Below are 18,073 nucleotides of genomic sequence, written 5' to 3'. Positions count from 1 at the left end.
TAAAATAATTTGAAATTGTAAAATATATTTAAAATTAATTGACTTTGAAAAGAAAATCAAAAGAATAAAATAATTTTCAACATTTATATATAATTAAAAGTAAAAATTTTATTTTTTTCAATTTTACTCTTATTTTATTAAATTAAAATTCCAGTTCAAATAATATATTAAATATTAAATATTATAATGATTTATATAATATATACATACATGCATGATAAAGTATATACAATGTTTACTAATCTAAATACATATTTTCGCATGTAGCTATGAAATTAAAATATCGTAATAAATTATAAAAAATATTATTTTTCAAATATTAAAATATTAATTCTAATAAAATCTACTACTTTTTCGTATATTCTCATAAATAACAATAATAATAATGAAATTATTATTATTTCTATTTTTATTTCTAAACATTAGAAAAAAATTTCATTGTATAAGTACTAATATATTTATGGATTAAACATCTTAAATTTATGAAGTTTTGTATCTGCAATTTTTTGTTTTTTAAGTGTTTTTTCTGTCATGTAAGGTATTAAAATGTTTGGAACTGTAATATGACCATATTTTGTTTGATATGATTCACATAGTGCAATTAACATACGAGGTATAGCACATGCAGTTCCATTTAAAGTATGAACATGTAAAAGTTCTCCATTCTTTGTTTTATATTTTATACCAAGTCTTCGTGACTGATAATCTGTACAATTACTACAACTAGATAATTCTCCATACATTTTTTTTCCAGGCATCCAGCCTTCTATATCTACTTTCCTAAATATATAAATTTATAATATGATATTAAGATATTTAAAATGTAAACAATTTTATGTATAATAATATCATTTACCTATATGCTGGAGATCCTAAATCATAAGATGGCATATCAATTATTCGAAAATGTAAATTTAAAGAAGAAAATAAATTTTCTTGAATATTTTGAAGTTCTTGAAATTGATTTGCAGATTCCTCATGTTTTGAACATACAAACATTTCAACTTTTGTGAACTGATGAACCCTTAATACATATATATATATATATAAAATTGTGCATTGTGTAAACAAAATATAATTTTAATTAAATTAATTATTTTGAAATTAAATTATTAATTTCAAAATAATTATTATGTCATATATAATTATGTTGATAAATATCTAATATGATATTACCTGTATAAACCTCTCTCTTGATGAATATTAGATACTTCTGCTCTAAAACATCTGCTTACAGCAGCCATTTTTAATGGTAAATCTTCAGAATCGAATATGGTATTCATTATTTTATAAGCTAAAGACATTTCTGCTGTTCCAGATAAACTGTAATCTCCATAAAATGGGCTTAAGTTATATATAAGATCTCTTCCATTATCAAATATTAATCCACATCTTTTTATTACCTCAGTAGGAATAATATCAGGAACAGAAACAAGTTTAAAATTGTATTTCATTAATGTTTTGATTGTATGATAAATCAATGCTTCTTCTAATTCTGCTAAATCTCCTAAAAATAAGTAACCACGTTGTCCTATTAAGGGTTTCAAAATATCACCTTTGAATGCTTTTAATTTTGTGACTAATGTTGAAAATTCTTGTGGTTCAAAGTCAAATCTTGGTTTGTATCCACATTCTTTTAAAATTTTTGGTTCTCTACCATAAGATAATATTATTGGATCTGTTTGATTTGGTATTTTATTTAATTCATTTAGGAATAATTTCTTTAATTCTGGTTTTTTTGAAAATTCCAGAACTTTGTCAATATCTCCAATACTTTTTCTTGCTAATATATTATTATAAATAATATCTCGATTAGATGGATTACATATATAATCTACATCATATTCAGGTTCTGGAATATGCAACATATCTATATTACATTGTGTTGATTGTTTTTTTAACTGTAAAAAAACGTGTAATTTTATTAATTAAAAAAACAATAACAAATAAAATAAATATTCTTTTGTATTATATAACATACCAAAATCCGTGTAAAAAATTGAGAATATTTAAAAAATTGACTAAATTGTTTTTTAGACCACATTTTTTTAAAAGAATAATATTAATTATAAGTTATTTATATATATTAAGTATTAATTTTTTATAACCAATTAACCTCTAACAAATATTTTTCTTTTTTTTTATTACAATTATTATTTAGAAATATCTATTTTATTGCAAAATTATTTTAATATAACTTGTAAATAATTAAGTTGTTATAATGAACTATATCATTATTCAAGAAAATAATTAATTTTTTAGTTTTATATAGTACAATTACTTTTACAATTCTATGAGACACACGTGTTTTTCTTCAAACTTAAAATTTTAAATATATAATATTATTATAATAGTTTATAAAAAAAATAATTGTGTTACTTTAGTAAAAATAGTTATAATAAAATAGAATTTTATTTTAAAGATTTCAAATTTATTTAAAAATAAATTCGTTTATGCGTTATTTTTGTATTACGCAAAATTTGCAATTCATTCAATAATTTTTAATAATAATATTTTTATTTGAAAATAAAAGTTTTTAATTATTAATTATTAATATAAAAGTAAAAATAATTTAATATTAATCAGTTTAATATTATATGTGAGTTTAATATTATAAAATTATTGTAAGATTATATAAGAATATTACAAATAAAATAAAATATTAATTACAGATAACTATGGTACCCCGTGTATTATTAAGAAATTGGATTTCTTTTCGTCATTTTTTTCATAAATATTCATATACAGTTCAACATAAAATTAAAAATATAAACTATATTGGGATTGGTATATTCACAAGTATCATAGTTTATAGTACTTCAGGAGTTACAGTATTAGCAGCTCAAAATGAATTGGATATAAAAAGATTTATGGCACAACCTATTACTGATATTAAGGAATTAAGAAAAAGACAGAATATGAGAAAGAAAATGGAATTATTAGTAATGACAACTCAAGCAGATTTTTGTAAAGCTCTGGAATCCTTAGAAGATCCAAATCATCGTTTTAAAGTTGATAGATGGATTAGAAAGGAAGGTGGTGGAGGAATTACTTGTGTTTTACAAGATGGAGTTGTTTTTGAAAAGGCTGGTGTAAATGTATCTGTTGTCACTGGTACATTACCACCAGGTGCAGTACAACAAATGAGAGCACGTGGAAAAAATATGCAAGAAGGGTCTGTACCATTTTTTGCAGCTGGTGTAAGTGCTGTAATTCATCCTCGTAATCCCATGATTCCAACAATACATTTCAACTATCGATACTTTGAAGTAGAAAATTCAGATGGTTCAATTCAATGGTGGTTTGGAGGTGGTACTGATCTTACACCTTATTATTTAAATGAAGATGATATAAAACAATTTCATAAGACTTTAAAAATTGCATGTGATAAACATGATCTTTCATTTTATCCAAAATATAAAAAATGGTGTGATGATTACTTTTTTATTACACATAGAGGAGAACGTAGAGGAGTAGGTGGTATCTTTTTTGATGATATTGATACACCTAGTCAAGAAGAAGCATTTCAATTTGTAAAATCTTGTGCAGAAGCTGTAATTCCTTCTTACATTCCATTAGTTGAAAAACATAAAAATGATAGATATGGATATGCTGAAAGGCAATGGCAATTATTACGTAGAGGAAGATATGTTGAATTTAATTTAATATATGATCGTGGTACAAAATTTGGTTTATATACACCTGGAGCACGATATGAAAGTATATTAATGTCTTTGCCTTTGTCAGCAAAATGGCATTATATGCATGAGCCAGAACCTGATTCAAAAGAAGCAGAACTTGTTAATGTATTGAGAAATCCTAAAGAATGGCTAAAGTAATATAAAAAATCTCTTAATATTATGAAACTTTAGTTAATGAAACTATTATCTTTTAATTTAATTTAAAATATAATTTAATGCAATAATTTTAACTTTTGTAATAAATTTTTATGTTTAATTTTTGTTATTTTCAAGAGCAATATCAATTAAGTATCAGTTACAAAAATATAAATTAAGATATAAAATAACACTATATTTTTTAAACATTTAAATATATTTTTCAAATATAAGAAAGACATTACATATATAAATTTTATATAAAAGTAATATTCTTATATACTACACAATTTTGTGTATGTATGCAATACAGGTGCTCATGTCTTTATTTTTTAATACTATTTTAAAATTGAAAATACTATTTAAATATATTTTACTAACTTAAATATATATGAAATATATATGATAATTATTCATCTTTTCAAATATTGTATAAACTTATTTTAGACATGTAAAAGCAGATGATAATAACAAATTTGATATATTTTAATTTTATTTAGTAAAATATTCAGTCTTATATAGAGCATATTTATACATTGCACATACAATTATAAAAATCATAATATATGAAAATTTACAGTACAAAAAATCATTGGTAAAAAATTTAATTAAGTTAATTATAAAATATTCTTAAATCTAAAAAATTTATCAAGGAAGCAAATCTCAGTAAAAATATATTTTTAGTTATAAGTATATAATTCTTGAGCACTCTTTTTACAAAACAATTTATATACAAAGCAAAGAAATAAATCATATAGAATTCATAAAAATATGGGATTTGTTTGTATTAATTATGTACAATTTTTTTGAATAAATACATATCTAACAAATAGTATAATAATGTTTCATATATATGAATAAAAATGTTTTAAAAATATTTTTATAAAAAAGTATATATATATATTATATATATTCCTATATTTATATTATATAGGAATTGTGTTTTATAGATAAATTAATAAAAAAAAATTATTTTTAATATTTTAATATTATAAAATTGTAAATATTATTAAAGAAAGAAAAATTATTCTATTCTTTTAGATAAAATGTCTATATTAATATATTACGTGTTTTAGATAAGCAAAACTAGATTAAACACTTGTTTCTTTTTTGACTATTTGTAGATAAGTATTTGGATTATTTAAATGTGTTTTATTGGTTTCAATATTCTGTATCATTTGTTGTTTGTTTAAACTCTCTACTTCATTTTTTGTATCTAAATTTCTTATAATATTACAAGAACTATGCATAAGAGATCTCATATCAATCATAGAATTGACAAGTTTTTGTTTAGATTTATATTCATCAGTGCATGTATTAGAGGCACATTCAAAACTTATTTCAGGAGTTATATATGTTGTAGTTGGTATTAAATTATCTTTTGCTGCGCTATTTACTTTAAAAAAAGATAATTCTGATTTATTAAATGATTTTTGAGATAGGGATCTTTTATCACATAAATTTGAGCTTGTAATATTTTGTAGGCCTGTAAATGATTTTAAATATTCACATTTTTTTAAACTGGTGAGAGACGTGATGTCATTTAATGAATTACAATAATTATTTTTTAATGGTTTTACAGTATCTATTGGAAGGCAATGCATGCTATTAGAATGAGTCAACCATTTTAAAGTAACATTAGACTGTCGTTCTTCTAATTCATAAAATTCATTCATACTTTGACAATCTTTTTTTAAAAATTTTGTTTCTGTAACAGTTTCTACAGTTTCATAAATTTCTGACAAATTATGATCACTTTTTTCACTAATCATTTGTGATTCAATTTCAGAACTATATTCTAAACTGCATTGTTGTGAAACACTTTGTAAGTGTTTTTCTTCATCAGTTTTAATATCTATATCTGAATCATGTAAAGTTAAATTTAGTAATTCTTTTTGGCAATTATTTCTTGCAGAATTTGACATTCTGTTTATAGAATCATGTAATCTACAATTATTATTAACTTTTCTTACGTTTCGAAAAAGACTTTCTTGACCAATAACAAATCGCACTGGAACATTTTTTTCCTCTGAAATACTACCACCGCTATCTGAGAGTATATTAACGTTTTTAATATCATTTATTGGATTTAATTCAACATGGATATTTGTATTATTTACTTTTGCACTGCTACTTAAAATAGTTTGGTCTATATTACTTTCTAATTTCGTACTAGATCGTGGAACAGAAATACAACTACCAGCATCACTTACAGCACCTCCATCACCTTGTTTTCGAGGACCGAGATTATTATTTTTTGTATGACGACGTTGTTTTCTGAAGAATTTTCTAGCAACTCCACTTTGATGAGGATTATAAAACATTTCAACACAAGTTGGTTCAATATATGTTGTAACAGAATTGTCAGATCTGTATTGTTGTCTATGTAATACAACTAAGTTTACATTTGTCATTTTTCTATTAACAGGTGAGATTTCTTGATTTGTTATAATATCTGTAACTTTAAACGCATTGTAAGTTTGCGATCTATTGGTATATCTGGATGAACTAATGGAATTTGAATCAGATGTAACTTGGGTAGCTTGAGAATTAGATATTGGGGGTACTAAATTTTGTACTAAAGATTGTGGTGCTATCACAGGATTTGCATCAGAAATACTTCTTGTTCGACAACATCGATTTTTCCGTTTTTGAAACCAACAACCCATTTTCAACCATTGTGACCGAACATCATTTCGTGCAATTCCATAAAAAAAAAGAATAAAAATACCAAGTGAACTAGAAAAAAATGAATATAATGTAGCAAATATAGTCTCATCAAATGAAATATATGCATTTAGTGGTTTTGTCATAGCTGCTGCTGCAGTAATCCACGATATTAAATATAAAATTAATGTAATAATTTGACCTTTTAATTGAGTTATTTGAGAATGTTCTGAATCTTCAATATCAGATAAAACAGTTTGTGCACTACGTGCACTATTTCTATCTACAGAAATATTTGTATTCGGTTCCAATAATTCTAAATCCATATTTTCTGTAGCTTGTGTACCTTCAGATAACTGAGCATTCATATCAACATTCTGTATTGAGCATTTAATAAGTAAATGAAAAATAATTAAATACGTAATTAGAATTCCAGCTGGAACAAAGAGAGCAACAAGTGCAGGACCAGATGTGAGAAAGCAATAAGAATATCCAGCATATTCTCGTAAATTTATTGCACCAGATATACCACAAATGATCATAGCTATACCCCAGCCAACTAAATAAAGTCCTAATAATGGCTTTGGGATTGGTTGATCTTGAAGTTCATTATCTGGAATATCTTCAAGATCTGATTTAGATAATTTTTTATACATATTGCTGTAAATAAATTAATGTTTTAATATTTACTTTTAAATTAAAAAAAAAAAAATAAAAGAAAAATTGATTACCTCGCAAATACTGCCATCCATAACAAAGAACACAAAGATAAATAATGCAAAATAAGACCAACACCTTGACAAATTGGTATATTTTCTGTTTGATAAATACCAATACTATAAAAAAATGATAATAATGCCATAGCAAACCAAGTATTAATAACACAATGTTTTGCCTTTTTAGGCATAGTAATTGATGTGTAACAAATAATATATGTAACAGACATAAAAATTAAACATGTTATTGTTGCAATGCTACCGATATATATTGCAGGATTTGAATATCTAAATTTTGCTCCATTTATGCTAAAAAAAAAAAGAAAAAAAAATTAAAAATTAATATATTTAATATAAATTTATTAATATTATAATATATACCTGTTATCATCATAATCAAATGAAGATGTATCTTGTAAAAGGCCATAATATCCTAATCTATTGCAATGAAATACTATTAAATTGTTTAATACGTTTCTTAAATGACAACCATCACTTGTCCAACCACCTGATTTATTTAATGTTTCATCCCAAACTACAGGTAATAATTTTTTTCCAGCATAATAATATAAAGGTACTTTAAGCATAATATATACAGGCTCAGTTAAATTTTGTACTGACATTCCATCTGAAAATAAATTTGAAATTATTTTATTTTTCAATAAAAATATTTTACATTTAAAATTTTTAATTATACATACATAATTTGCTTCCAATGACACAAGATGCAATATCCATATTATCATTGTTATTTATTTTAGGAAACAATCTGTTATTGCTATATACAGAAATCATTAATTGATAAGCAACAATCTCACGTGAATAATGTAATAAAGATGCAGGTAAATGTATTGATGCTTCAATTACTCTATCCTTTATATTAATAGGTGACGTTCTATTATTTGTTGTACATTGTAAAAATCGTATTTCTGGATTATTATTGGAATACCATGTACATATCAATCCTGTGAAACTATCACGTTTAACTCTAAATTCTTCCAATGCCATATTTTTCTTATAAAATTGTATAGATGGAGTAAATTCTATAATTTTTTCTACAGCTTTTATTATCCGTGTACAAGATTTAAAAGAAATTTCAGCTTTCCTTAAAATATTCTTTGGTACATTAATTAAAGTACTAATAACATCGATTAACATGGAACCAAGTTCTTTTTCTTCAATTATAAAATTTAAATAATTCTCTATAGTTTGAGTTATAAAATTTATTTCAATAGGATCAGTTATTTTTATAGCATTTCCGGTATAATTTTTGAATTTCTTTGCTGTTTCTAATAAATTAATTTTTGTAAGTGAAAGATTAACTTTAGAAAACTGTTCTAAGCTTTTTGTTATATGTGATATGTAAGGACATAATTCTGTGTTTAGATTTTCCCAGTATCCAGTAATATTACATTGATAAGAAGCTTTTAAAGGTATTTGCATTAAACCTGATAAATGATTTCCTTCACATGGCAATTCTGCTTTCCATCCTACTACAGTTTTTGGCCATGTATACATACCTTTATTACTTTTAGTTACTGTAATAACATAATTATTTATGATATTATTACATTAAAATTTCAAATATATAACTTATCTTACCTACTAAAGGGCAATAACGAGTTTCTTCAGAAATAACAATTACACTAATTGTTTTTGATCTATTACCATTTGTAGAAACTAATAAACAATTCCATTGACCATTATGTTCTTTTTTAACTGGAACAATACTAAGTGAACTATAAAAATGATAATATTATTAATATTATATTATATGTATAAGTTTTTTTTTTTAAATTTTTATATTATATTAAATATTAAATTACCTATCCACAATACCACTATCTGTAAGATATCTATTATCAATTTTAATATTAGATAAACTTTTTTGTGGATCTAAAAATGAATTTAAATCTATGATTTCAGAAGTAGTGTTAGGATACCATAACCAACTTAATTTTGCATTTTTGTCTTCTGTTATGCTAGGTGCTCTACATTTTAAAGTTATAGAATCTCCTGCAAATACTACTTGATTATGAACTGGTCGAAGTTCAATTGTAGGTGGTAACCATTGACATTGAATATTTTCTGAATACTTTAATTCCTTCACAAATTCACCTTTGACATTTAAAGGTGATGCACATTTTGGAGCAGGACTGAAATGTTTAAAAATCTATTAGAAATTATAATTAAATTATAAAAAAATTTTTTATTTTATTATTTCTATAAATATATATTACCTTAATTTAATAGAACTATTATAAATCCAATTACTAAACCAGTACAATTCACAATCACATCTCCATGGATTATTAGACAAATCTCTAAAATAAAATTTGAAATTTGAATAACTTTATTTTATATACTTATAATAATAAATAACTTACTTACAACTGTTTTAAAAACTTTAGGTTATAAAAAGTACCTTCCATTAAAGTTGTCAATCTATTTTCATTTAATTTCCTATAATATTTTAAAAATCAATATTATCTTTTAAATATAATTGTAATCATATATATATAATATATAAGTATATATATTTATAATAAAAAAAATAAACACACACACACAAAGTAAATTAAAATTAAAATTAGAAACTCACTTACAAGCGTTCTAAAGCCAGTAAATCATGAAATAATGATGGTTTCATCGTACTTATGTTGTTGCTTGATAAATCACTAATAATCAAATAAATAATATTTAATATATAATATTAATATAATATATAATATAATATAATAAATAATATTTAAGATAAAAAAACATAAAAGTATACATCAATATATATAATATATATATCATATTAATATATTTTATATACTTTATGAACTTACAGTCTTTTTAAATTTGATAATGTCTTAAATGTGTAAATATCAATAGTTGAAATTTGATTTTTACTTAAATCCCTAAATAAAACAATTAAATATATTTATAAAATATATTCAATAATGAATAATCTATTAATAATAACTAATATTCTTACAGTCTTTCTAAATTTTCAAGACCATTAAAACAATCTTCACCAATAAAAGTTATATCATTTCGTGATAAATTCAAACGTTTTAAATTTGTCAAATTTTTAAATATATTAGCTTCAATGGCATAAATATTATTTTTACTTAAATCTCTGAAATATATTAAATATATTTTATAATAAAAAACAGATATTAATTAGTTATATAGAACAATTTATAATAATATAATCTTACAATTGAACTAATTCCACACTGACACTATCGATATTGATATCTCTAATATTCTGTAATTCATTATTGCATTTAATACGTAACCATTCAGCTTGTGCACCAGGTTTACATGTACAATATTTTGGACATATTTGGATTGATTTTCCTCTTGTTTGGATTAAAATTAAAAACAGTAAAATAGCTCTCATTTTTAAAAAAGATAGATTTTTACCTAAAGAATATCAGATTTAATTAATAAGAAAATTGAAATAAAAAAATTGTAATCATTGATTACAAAAATAATTGATAATATAAATATTTTAAGTATAAATATATTGTAAACAAAATACTAATAATATATAAAACTAATAATATAATATAATTATTATATTTTTTAATAAAATTCAAATTCCAACAAATATTTTTTTGATATTCAATATATAATTTTCATTCATTATTTACATCTTTTATTATAAAAACAAAAATATAATAGAATGCTTTTATATGAATATAAACAATGAACTTATATATAAAAAATTTAATACGTACGCTTAACAAAAAAATTGTATTTATCATATTGTTTTAATGTTAAATTCCGTCATTAATATTTAATAATTGCAAAGATAATTATAAATAATCACTTATTTCAAATAGCATTTAAAGATAACTTACGAATTGTCATAAACTATCGACTATATATTTGTATATAAAATATAGAAGTAATTATAGGCTGATTTTCACGTATTAATTTTAAAAATATTATTTTTGTTTTATTTGATAAAAAATAATTTTAAAGAAATAATTTTTTTGAAAAATTATATTACGGGGACAAAGTATAAAATATTTTAATATTTTTTATATTATAAAAAATATTCATAAAAATTAAAATTATTTTAGAAAATAACAATTTTCATAAGAATCCATCATAACAATTGTATCTAACCTATTATTTCACTTTAAATATTGTTCATAAAATAAGGTATTTAATCATTAATTATTAAATATATTTTTGTAAAAGTCTTTCTTCAATTAGATAAAAAGCTAAAAATATACAATTGGAAACATATTTTTGTGAAAAATGTCTGCTTTCTTTTTTTATACTTTATTTTATATTTTAATGTCAGGATGTATCATATATCCACCTACAGAATTTGTATCAGCCGGTTTAACCATAAAAGATATATTTTCAAATTGGTTAGGTAGTGAAAATGAATTTTTTGTACAATATCATATAAAAAGAAGTATTATTACATTATTTATACATTCTATGCTCCCATTTGGTAAATATATTTATTTTTTTTTTACTCTAAATATTTTCTATATTATGTTGAAATAAATTTTTTTTTAAATAGGTTATGCTTTTGGTTTAGTTTTGTTTGGACATGTAGATGTTGTCAGTGCATTATTAAGTCATGTCAATTTATGGTCAATATTTGTTACTTGCTCTATATTGATGCCTTTATATACTTTATATAAAATCTTAATATGGTCAATAAATAATTGGAGTAAACATCCAATAGCACAAAATCTTGCAATTTATTGTAACAGCAATAATAATAACAGATTGTCATGGACTACAGTAGCTTCTGATATTAATGTAGAATATCAAAGGTTATATATTAAATTTAGAATTTTATTTATTTAATATATTGTTTTAGAAAGTGACTAAATGATTAATATTTTATTTTAGAATAGATAAAACAATAATTACTACAAATAGTATAACATCCATAATAGCCACCGATAATTGGATAATTAAAGTTTTACCTTATAAAATAATGGTTGCCCACCAAAATGATACAGCTTTAATAGTTAATAAAAGTGATACTCATGAAATGTCACCTTTGACAAGAGGAGAAGTTCAATTTATTAATATTGAAGTAAATTTTTAATTATAAATATAACATTCTATAAATATTAATAGCAATTATAATAAATATTAGTAAATATTAGTAATAATATTAGTAAAAATTAATTAATAATAAAATTATTTTATAAAAAAAATTTTCTATATAAGTAAAATTATTTTGATTTAAATTTATTTTTTTATTATAATTAATCTTTGTCATTATGCAGGTAAAACCTACTAGACCAGGATCACAACCTTTTGATATAAGATTGAATGTATTTGACTTTAAAAATCTTCAAGATAAAGTATCTCGTCCTATTATCATATTACAGAATATTACATTTCATAAAACTTTACTTGATAAATTTATTGATAATTTTAAAGAACAAGTACAAGAAAATCCATATTATGAATATACAGAGGTATTTTATTTATTATAAATTTAATATTGTATTTATGATTGAATGAATTATTGTTATATAAAAATATTTAAAGGAATTAGGTCAATGTATAGGATGTATGCAAGCCTTATCAAATATAAAATTGAATAAACAATGTAGTAGTGGTATAGGAAGTGGAAATCTTGAAGATTGTATGGTATGTTATTGTCGTCCAATGTGGTGTATAGACTGTATGGCAAAATGGTTAATATATAATATATATAATAAATATATTTAATTTTTATTTTATAATACAAATATATTAATGAAAATTATATTGTTATAGGTTTGCATCAAGACAAGATGAAAATGCACCTGAAACATGGTTATCTTCTAAATGTACCTGTCCAGTATGCAGAGCAAAATTTTGTATTTTAGATGTATGTCTTATACAATCTACTTAAATGTAAAAAATAATATTCTAATAGAATTATATTTCTTATTTTAATTACAAACTATATTCTATCTAATAGAAACAATATATAATAATAATATACAAAAATAATTCTTAATATTATTTATTATGTTTTGTTAATTAGAATTAGTAAATGAAAAATATAATGAAATGCATTTAAATCATATTTTTCATAGATCATAGTGTGATATATTCATATCTAAATTTCTAGATAAAAATAGTTTAAATATTAGCACTATAAAAAAATAAAGAATAACATTTTTATTTATTAAGATTTATATTATTATGATTATAATTGTACTTATATATATATATAAAAATCTTACATAAAATGTTAAACTAACAAATAAATTATATGGTTTTAAATATTTTAATAAAATACAAAACTAATGGTAATATAAAATATGGTTTATAATTATGCTACCATTAATCTAGGTGCAATATTCATAGCCATAAGTTCTTGGAAAAGTAATTTTGCTGCATATGGTAATCTAATTTGAGAAATTTGTGTTTTGTTTTTACATCCTTTACATTCAAATGTATTATTCCTTAAATTTGCTATTGCAATTAAACCACAAAAGTTACATATATGTATTCGATATGGATCTGAGACTTCAAATAAACGTTCTCTTAGAAATTGTGCAGCTCCATGAGAAATTTGACAATCGCGTTCCATTTCACCAAATCGTAAACCTCCATCTCTAAATTTATATATTAGATATATGAATATATAATTACATTATATATTAAAAATATGAATATATTTTAATATTAAATTAATTTATATTAATTTATAGTAAATTTATTTACTAAATTATGATAGATATAAAATAATATAGATATATAAATAGATAAAATAAAATAAAAATTATATATAATTTACCTTGCTCTTCCTTCCATAGGTTGTCTGACTAAAATTTGTACAGGTCCTCGAGCTCTACTATGAATTTTATCATCCACCATATGCTTTAAACGTTGATAATAAGTAGGTCCTAAGAAAACTTGAGCATTTATTTTGCGGCCTGTATGACCATTATACATGACTTCATTTCCTCTCAATTGATAACCATATTCTTGTAAAAGTGTAGAAATTTTCTGTACATTTACAGCATCATTAAATGGTGTAGCATCACCAATTTCACCTATAGAAATATATATTATAATCAATTTATTAAATATACTTGTTAAATTTTTAATATATTATGTTATAATTAAAGATAAAAACATATAAATACCTTTATTAGCAGATACTTTTCCTTGTATACATTCAATTAAGTGACCAATAGTCATACGTGATGGAATTGCATGAGGATTAATTATAATGTCTGGTGTAAGACCTTCACATGAAAATGGCATATCTTCTTGTCTATATTGAATTCCACAAGTACCTTTCTGTCCATGACGTGAAGCAAATTTATCACCGATTTGTGGAATACGAACGCTGCGTACTCTTATTTTACAAAATTTATATCCTTCACTGTTCAATGTCAACATTACTTGATCAACTATACCAGTTTCACTATTACGTAAGAAAGTTGATGCATCTCGTTTTGTAAAACGTTTTGTTGTACTATCCAACTGTAATTATTTTAAGATGTAAAAAGATATCATAAATAAATTTGATTTAATGAAATTATTATATAAAAATATATACCTCATCATCTGCCTCTGGAAGTGTAATAGTTTTACCTATAACTACATCATCTCCAGATACACGAATTCCAGGAGCAATAATTCCATCATCATCTAATTTATCATAAATAGCATTACGCATCCCTTGACAAGTTTGTCGTGTAGGTTTTTCAAATTGTTCTTCTTGATCTCCAATTCTTTTAGATTCTGAATCTTTATAAGATCTATAAAATACAGATCGAAAGAAACCTCTTTCAACAGCACTAGCATTTAAGATAACACTATCTTCTTGATTATAACCAGTATAACATAATATAGCAACTATACTGTTAATTCCAGCAGGTAATTCACGAAATCTAAGATATTCCATAGATCTAGTAGTTACCAAAGGTTTATGAGGATAATATAATACATGTGCTAAAGTATCCATTCGAACATGAAAATTTGTAATATATACTCCCATAGCTTGTTTACCCATAGCACTTTGATAGGTATTTCTTGGACTCTGATTATGATCAGGAAATGGAATAATTGAGGCACATACTCCTAAAATCATTGCTGGATGAATTTCACAATGTGTATATGTTGTACAATATGCATATTCTTTCTCTTGTCTCAAATCTTCAGGTGACATTGCAATCATAACAGTTTCTTCTTCTAAAGTATCAATATATTCAACAACTCCACTACCAACTAATTCTTGCCAGCCATCATTATTATAATCTCTTTCCTTTAACATATCAATATGTCTTTTCTTCAATAATAGATTTTGCCCTTCAACAATTAATAAAGGCCTACTAATTCTCCCAGCATCTGTATATATTCTGATTTCACGATCCCTAATATCTCTTATCATAGATACTTCTGATACAATGATATCCATTTGTCTCCTTAATTTACGTAAAGTGGCCATTAATTGATCCGGGTCTCTGTGAATGCCAACCCAACAACCATTTACAAATATTTTTGTTGCATCAGCTATTGCACTTGGTGCAATTTCTTCTAAGTTTTCCATAGACCATTCCTCCAAGAATTCAAGAATTGGTGAAGGTTGAGATCCAACACTTATATATGCCATTAATGCCAAATTTTTTACTAGACCAACAGCAGCACCTTCAGGAGTTTCTGCAGGACATAACATACCCCATAATGTATTATGTAATTGACGTGGTTTGGCTAATTTTCCATCTCTTCCAATTGGAGAATTTACTCTTCTTAAATGTGATAATGTTGATGCAAATGTTAACCTATTTAATACTTGTGATACACCAGCTCTAGCTTGATGTGCTTTTTTTTGATCACCCCAATTACCTGTAGCAAGTGAGTATCTTAAACCATCAGTGATAATTTTAGTTTTTATAGCAAGTTCAAGATTAAAATCTTTCCCCCTATCAATGAACTTTTGTGCATACAATCTTACTTCTTTCATTAGATTTTTAAATAATCCTCTAAATAAAAATGCTAGTAATGGACCAGCTAAATCTAATCTTTTATTTCCATAATGATCTCGATCATCTAATTCTCTTCGACCTAAAGAGGCTGATAATAATCGATGTACCATATAACCAAGAAAATAAGCTTTTTTGGTTTCACAAAAATCACTTATTCCTACATGTGGAAGCATCTCTTTTTGTAAGATTTCTCTGGCATACTTAATACGTTTTTCTTTAGTTACTCCAGGTCTTGCACCTCTAGTACCAATAAAATTTAAAGCAACATTTTGTTCTTGTATTACAAATGCTTCATCTAAAGAAGGTTTCACCATTTCCATCATTTCAGGATCATCAAAATCATATATAATGTGTTCTAAAATATCACGATCAGCTACAAATCCAAGTGCACGAAATACAATCATAATAGGAATTTCTTGTTTAATATATGGAATAATTGCAATAATACGTTGACCTATAGCAGACTTTTTAATACTAGCTCCACTTTTTGCCATCATATTAATCCATAATGTAGATGTAGGTCGTGAACTATGTTCTAAACAAGATCGAATTTCTGATTTATATGCATATTTACCATCTTTCATACTAAAGACATAAACAGTATTTGTTGCCATTTTTTCTTGTGCAATAAGTACTTTTTCTGATCCATTAATAATAAAATAACCTCCAGGATCCAATGGACATTCATTTAATTCTGTTAAATCACGATCAGATAAACCAGCAAGTAAACAATATTTTGATCTTAACATAATAGGAATTTTTCCTATAAATGTTTTTTGATGTTGTGTTTCAATAGGATCTTCTCCATCTTTTACAATTGTTTTAGTTATATCTACATATAGTGGTGCTGAATAAGTTAAATTTCTAAGTCTTGCCTCATTAGGCATCATAGGAGATGGAGCTCCATCTTTTTCCCAATGTGTAGGTTTTGATAAATAAATTTGTTCAAATTTTAATAAATGTCTAACTGGATTTTCTATTTCACCTGAAGTATGTTGAGCTTCTGCTTGTAAATCAATTTGTGGAGAATCTTCAACAATTCTTTGAACTGACATTTCAATAAATTCATCGAAACTATCAAGTTGCTGCCGTACAAGACCTTTTTCATCAAAATAGGCATTAATAACAATCCAGCATGCTTCCTGCCAAAGTTTTGATGAAATTTCTTCTGCATCTTCATCATCATATTGATCTAAATAAAGATATATTTAATTACTATTTTCAATTATTAAAATTATTAGTTTTATAATCTATAAAAAAATATAAGATTGATATAACAATATTATAATCTATAAAAGAATAAATTGAAACAAGTTAAAAAATAAAAAAAATAAAATATAATTATAATTAGTAATAAAAATATAGATATTTAAATTATAGATATAGAATATTATATTGTATTAATAATGCTAATAATCTTGCAATATTTTGTCATATTAATAACATAAATCCTTACCTTCTTCAAGTGAATACATTTTTTTATTTATTATATACTACGTCTTACAAATACTACAAGTACAAAGCTTCGCTTAATGTAATGTCATGAACTATTTCTCATAAGTAATGTAAGATGTTGTTCGTATATATATATATATATATATATATATATTACAATAATGAGTATGTCCTTTCTTTTCATTGGTCTATTATTTATTTACACGGTAATATGTTAATTGCAATTTTATCACAATATATAACTCAGAAATAAAATAACTAAATTTTTAAAGAATAAATCAACATTAGATTATGTTTAAATATTCATTTTTGATGTTATGAATTTCTAAAATCAATGTTTTTAGATTTTATCAAAGATACATTATAAATGTAATATCTATTATTTTTTATTATTATTTATTTATTATTTTTATTTTATTATTAAAAA

The 18,073-nt window shown here is 23.4% G+C and overlaps 5 protein-coding genes across 11 annotated transcripts; 2 read left to right on the top strand and 3 right to left on the bottom strand.

Annotated features, from left to right (window-relative positions):
* Positions 1–88: 88 nt before the first annotated feature.
* Positions 89–2,545, bottom strand: SerRS-m (Seryl-tRNA synthetase, mitochondrial). Its single transcript, XM_086911350.1, has 4 exons — positions 1,982–2,545; positions 1,177–1,901; positions 857–1,024; positions 89–780 (listed from the first exon to the last, which is right to left on the bottom strand). Exons 1-4 carry the CDS (start codon positions 2,042–2,044, stop codon positions 459–461), a joined length of 1,278 nt encoding a protein of 425 aa, XP_086767476.1. The 5' UTR covers positions 2,045–2,545; the 3' UTR covers positions 89–458.
* On the bottom strand, positions 1,722–11,119 carry Remo (Remoulade). 4 transcript variants are annotated; one of them, XM_086911317.1, is made up of 14 exons: positions 10,954–11,119; positions 10,429–10,636; positions 10,203–10,346; positions 10,054–10,125; positions 9,826–9,897; positions 9,611–9,682; positions 9,460–9,543; positions 9,046–9,375; positions 8,822–8,958; positions 7,921–8,757; positions 7,601–7,847; positions 7,235–7,528; positions 5,810–7,163; positions 1,722–1,852 (listed from the first exon to the last, which is right to left on the bottom strand). In XM_086911317.1, exons 2-14 carry the CDS (start codon positions 10,611–10,613, stop codon positions 1,835–1,837), a joined length of 3,846 nt encoding a protein of 1,281 aa, XP_086767443.1. In that variant the 5' UTR covers positions 10,614–10,636; positions 10,954–11,119; the 3' UTR covers positions 1,722–1,834. The 4 variants fall into 4 exon arrangements, with proteins under 4 accessions (XP_086767443.1, XP_086767432.1, XP_086767437.1 ...); XM_086911323.1 differs by lacking the exon at positions 1,722–1,852 and adding an exon at positions 4,512–5,697; XM_086911306.1 differs by lacking the exon at positions 1,722–1,852 and having other exon boundaries at positions 4,312–7,163.
* Positions 2,269–4,671, top strand: Coprox (oxygen-dependent coproporphyrinogen-III oxidase). Its single transcript, XM_012489690.3, has 2 exons — positions 2,269–2,599; positions 2,673–4,671. The coding sequence occupies exon 2, from the start codon at positions 2,679–2,681 to the stop codon at positions 3,837–3,839; it is 1,161 nt and encodes a 386-aa protein (XP_012345144.3). The 5' UTR covers positions 2,269–2,599; positions 2,673–2,678; the 3' UTR covers positions 3,840–4,671.
* A 190-nt stretch (positions 11,120–11,309) lies between the features above and the next one.
* Positions 11,310–13,511, top strand: LOC100868728 (E3 ubiquitin-protein ligase TM129). Of its 4 annotated transcripts, none has more exons than XM_012489691.2 (6): positions 11,310–11,684; positions 11,757–12,015; positions 12,095–12,284; positions 12,481–12,675; positions 12,749–12,850; positions 12,980–13,511. In XM_012489691.2, the coding sequence occupies exons 1-6, from the start codon at positions 11,483–11,485 to the stop codon at positions 12,998–13,000; spliced, it is 969 nt and encodes a 322-aa protein (XP_012345145.1). In that variant the 5' UTR covers positions 11,310–11,482; the 3' UTR covers positions 13,001–13,511. The 4 variants fall into 4 exon arrangements, with proteins under 4 accessions (XP_012345145.1, XP_003696178.1, XP_086767428.1 ...); XM_003696130.3 differs by having other exon boundaries at positions 12,749–12,897; XM_086911302.1 differs by having other exon boundaries at positions 11,317–11,684; positions 11,775–12,015; positions 12,749–12,897.
* RpII140 (RNA polymerase II subunit RpII140) lies at positions 12,600–17,778 on the bottom strand. Its single transcript, XM_012489687.3, has 5 exons — positions 17,648–17,778; positions 14,763–17,383; positions 14,344–14,686; positions 13,992–14,250; positions 12,600–13,809 (listed from the first exon to the last, which is right to left on the bottom strand). Exons 1-5 carry the CDS (start codon positions 17,664–17,666, stop codon positions 13,524–13,526), a joined length of 3,528 nt encoding a protein of 1,175 aa, XP_012345141.2. The 5' UTR covers positions 17,667–17,778; the 3' UTR covers positions 12,600–13,523.
* Positions 17,779–18,073: the final 295 nt, after the last annotated feature.

Source organism: Apis florea, unplaced genomic scaffold (genome assembly GCF_048593485.1).
Source record: "Apis florea isolate Af1SG1 unplaced genomic scaffold, ASM4859348v1 contig_1789_pilon, whole genome shotgun sequence".
NCBI lineage: Eukaryota > Metazoa > Arthropoda > Insecta > Hymenoptera > Apidae > Apis > Apis florea.
Note: the sequence above shows the minus strand (reverse complement) of the source record. Positions and strands in the feature narration are given on the sequence as shown.

Coding starts and splice junctions, on each gene's coding strand:
- SerRS-m (XM_086911350.1), bottom strand. CDS start 2,044: ATGTGGTCTAAAAAACAATTTAGTCAATTTTTTAAATATTCTCAATTT. Junction 1,902..1,981: donor AATTTTTTACACGGATTTTG/GTATGTTATATA, acceptor GTTTTTTTACAG/TTAAAAAAACAATCAACACA. Junction 781..856: donor TTAGGATCTCCAGCATATAG/GTAAATGATATT, acceptor TTATATATTTAG/GAAAGTAGATATAGAAGGCT.
- Coprox (XM_012489690.3), top strand. CDS start 2,679: ATGGTACCCCGTGTATTATTAAGAAATTGGATTTCTTTTCGTCATTTT.
- Remo (XM_086911306.1), bottom strand. CDS start 10,613: ATGAGAGCTATTTTACTGTTTTTAATTTTAATCCAAACAAGAGGAAAA. Junction 10,347..10,428: donor AGTGTGGAATTAGTTCAATT/GTAAGATTATAT, acceptor AATATATTTCAG/AGATTTAAGTAAAAATAATA. Junction 9,898..10,053: donor TTATCAAATTTAAAAAGACT/GTAAGTTCATAA, acceptor TTTGATTATTAG/TGATTTATCAAGCAACAACA.
- LOC100868728 (XM_003696130.3), top strand. CDS start 11,483: ATGTCTGCTTTCTTTTTTTATACTTTATTTTATATTTTAATGTCAGGA. Junction 11,685..11,756: donor ACATTCTATGCTCCCATTTG/GTAAATATATTT, acceptor TTTTTTAAATAG/GTTATGCTTTTGGTTTAGTT. Junction 12,898..12,979: donor ATAGACTGTATGGCAAAATG/GTTAATATATAA, acceptor ATATTGTTATAG/GTTTGCATCAAGACAAGATG.
- RpII140 (XM_012489687.3), bottom strand. Junction 14,251..14,343: donor AAAAGTATCTGCTAATAAAG/GTATTTATATGT, acceptor ATATTTCTATAG/GTGAAATTGGTGATGCTACA. Junction 13,810..13,991: donor CCTATGGAAGGAAGAGCAAG/GTAAATTATATA, acceptor ATATAAATTTAG/AGATGGAGGTTTACGATTTG.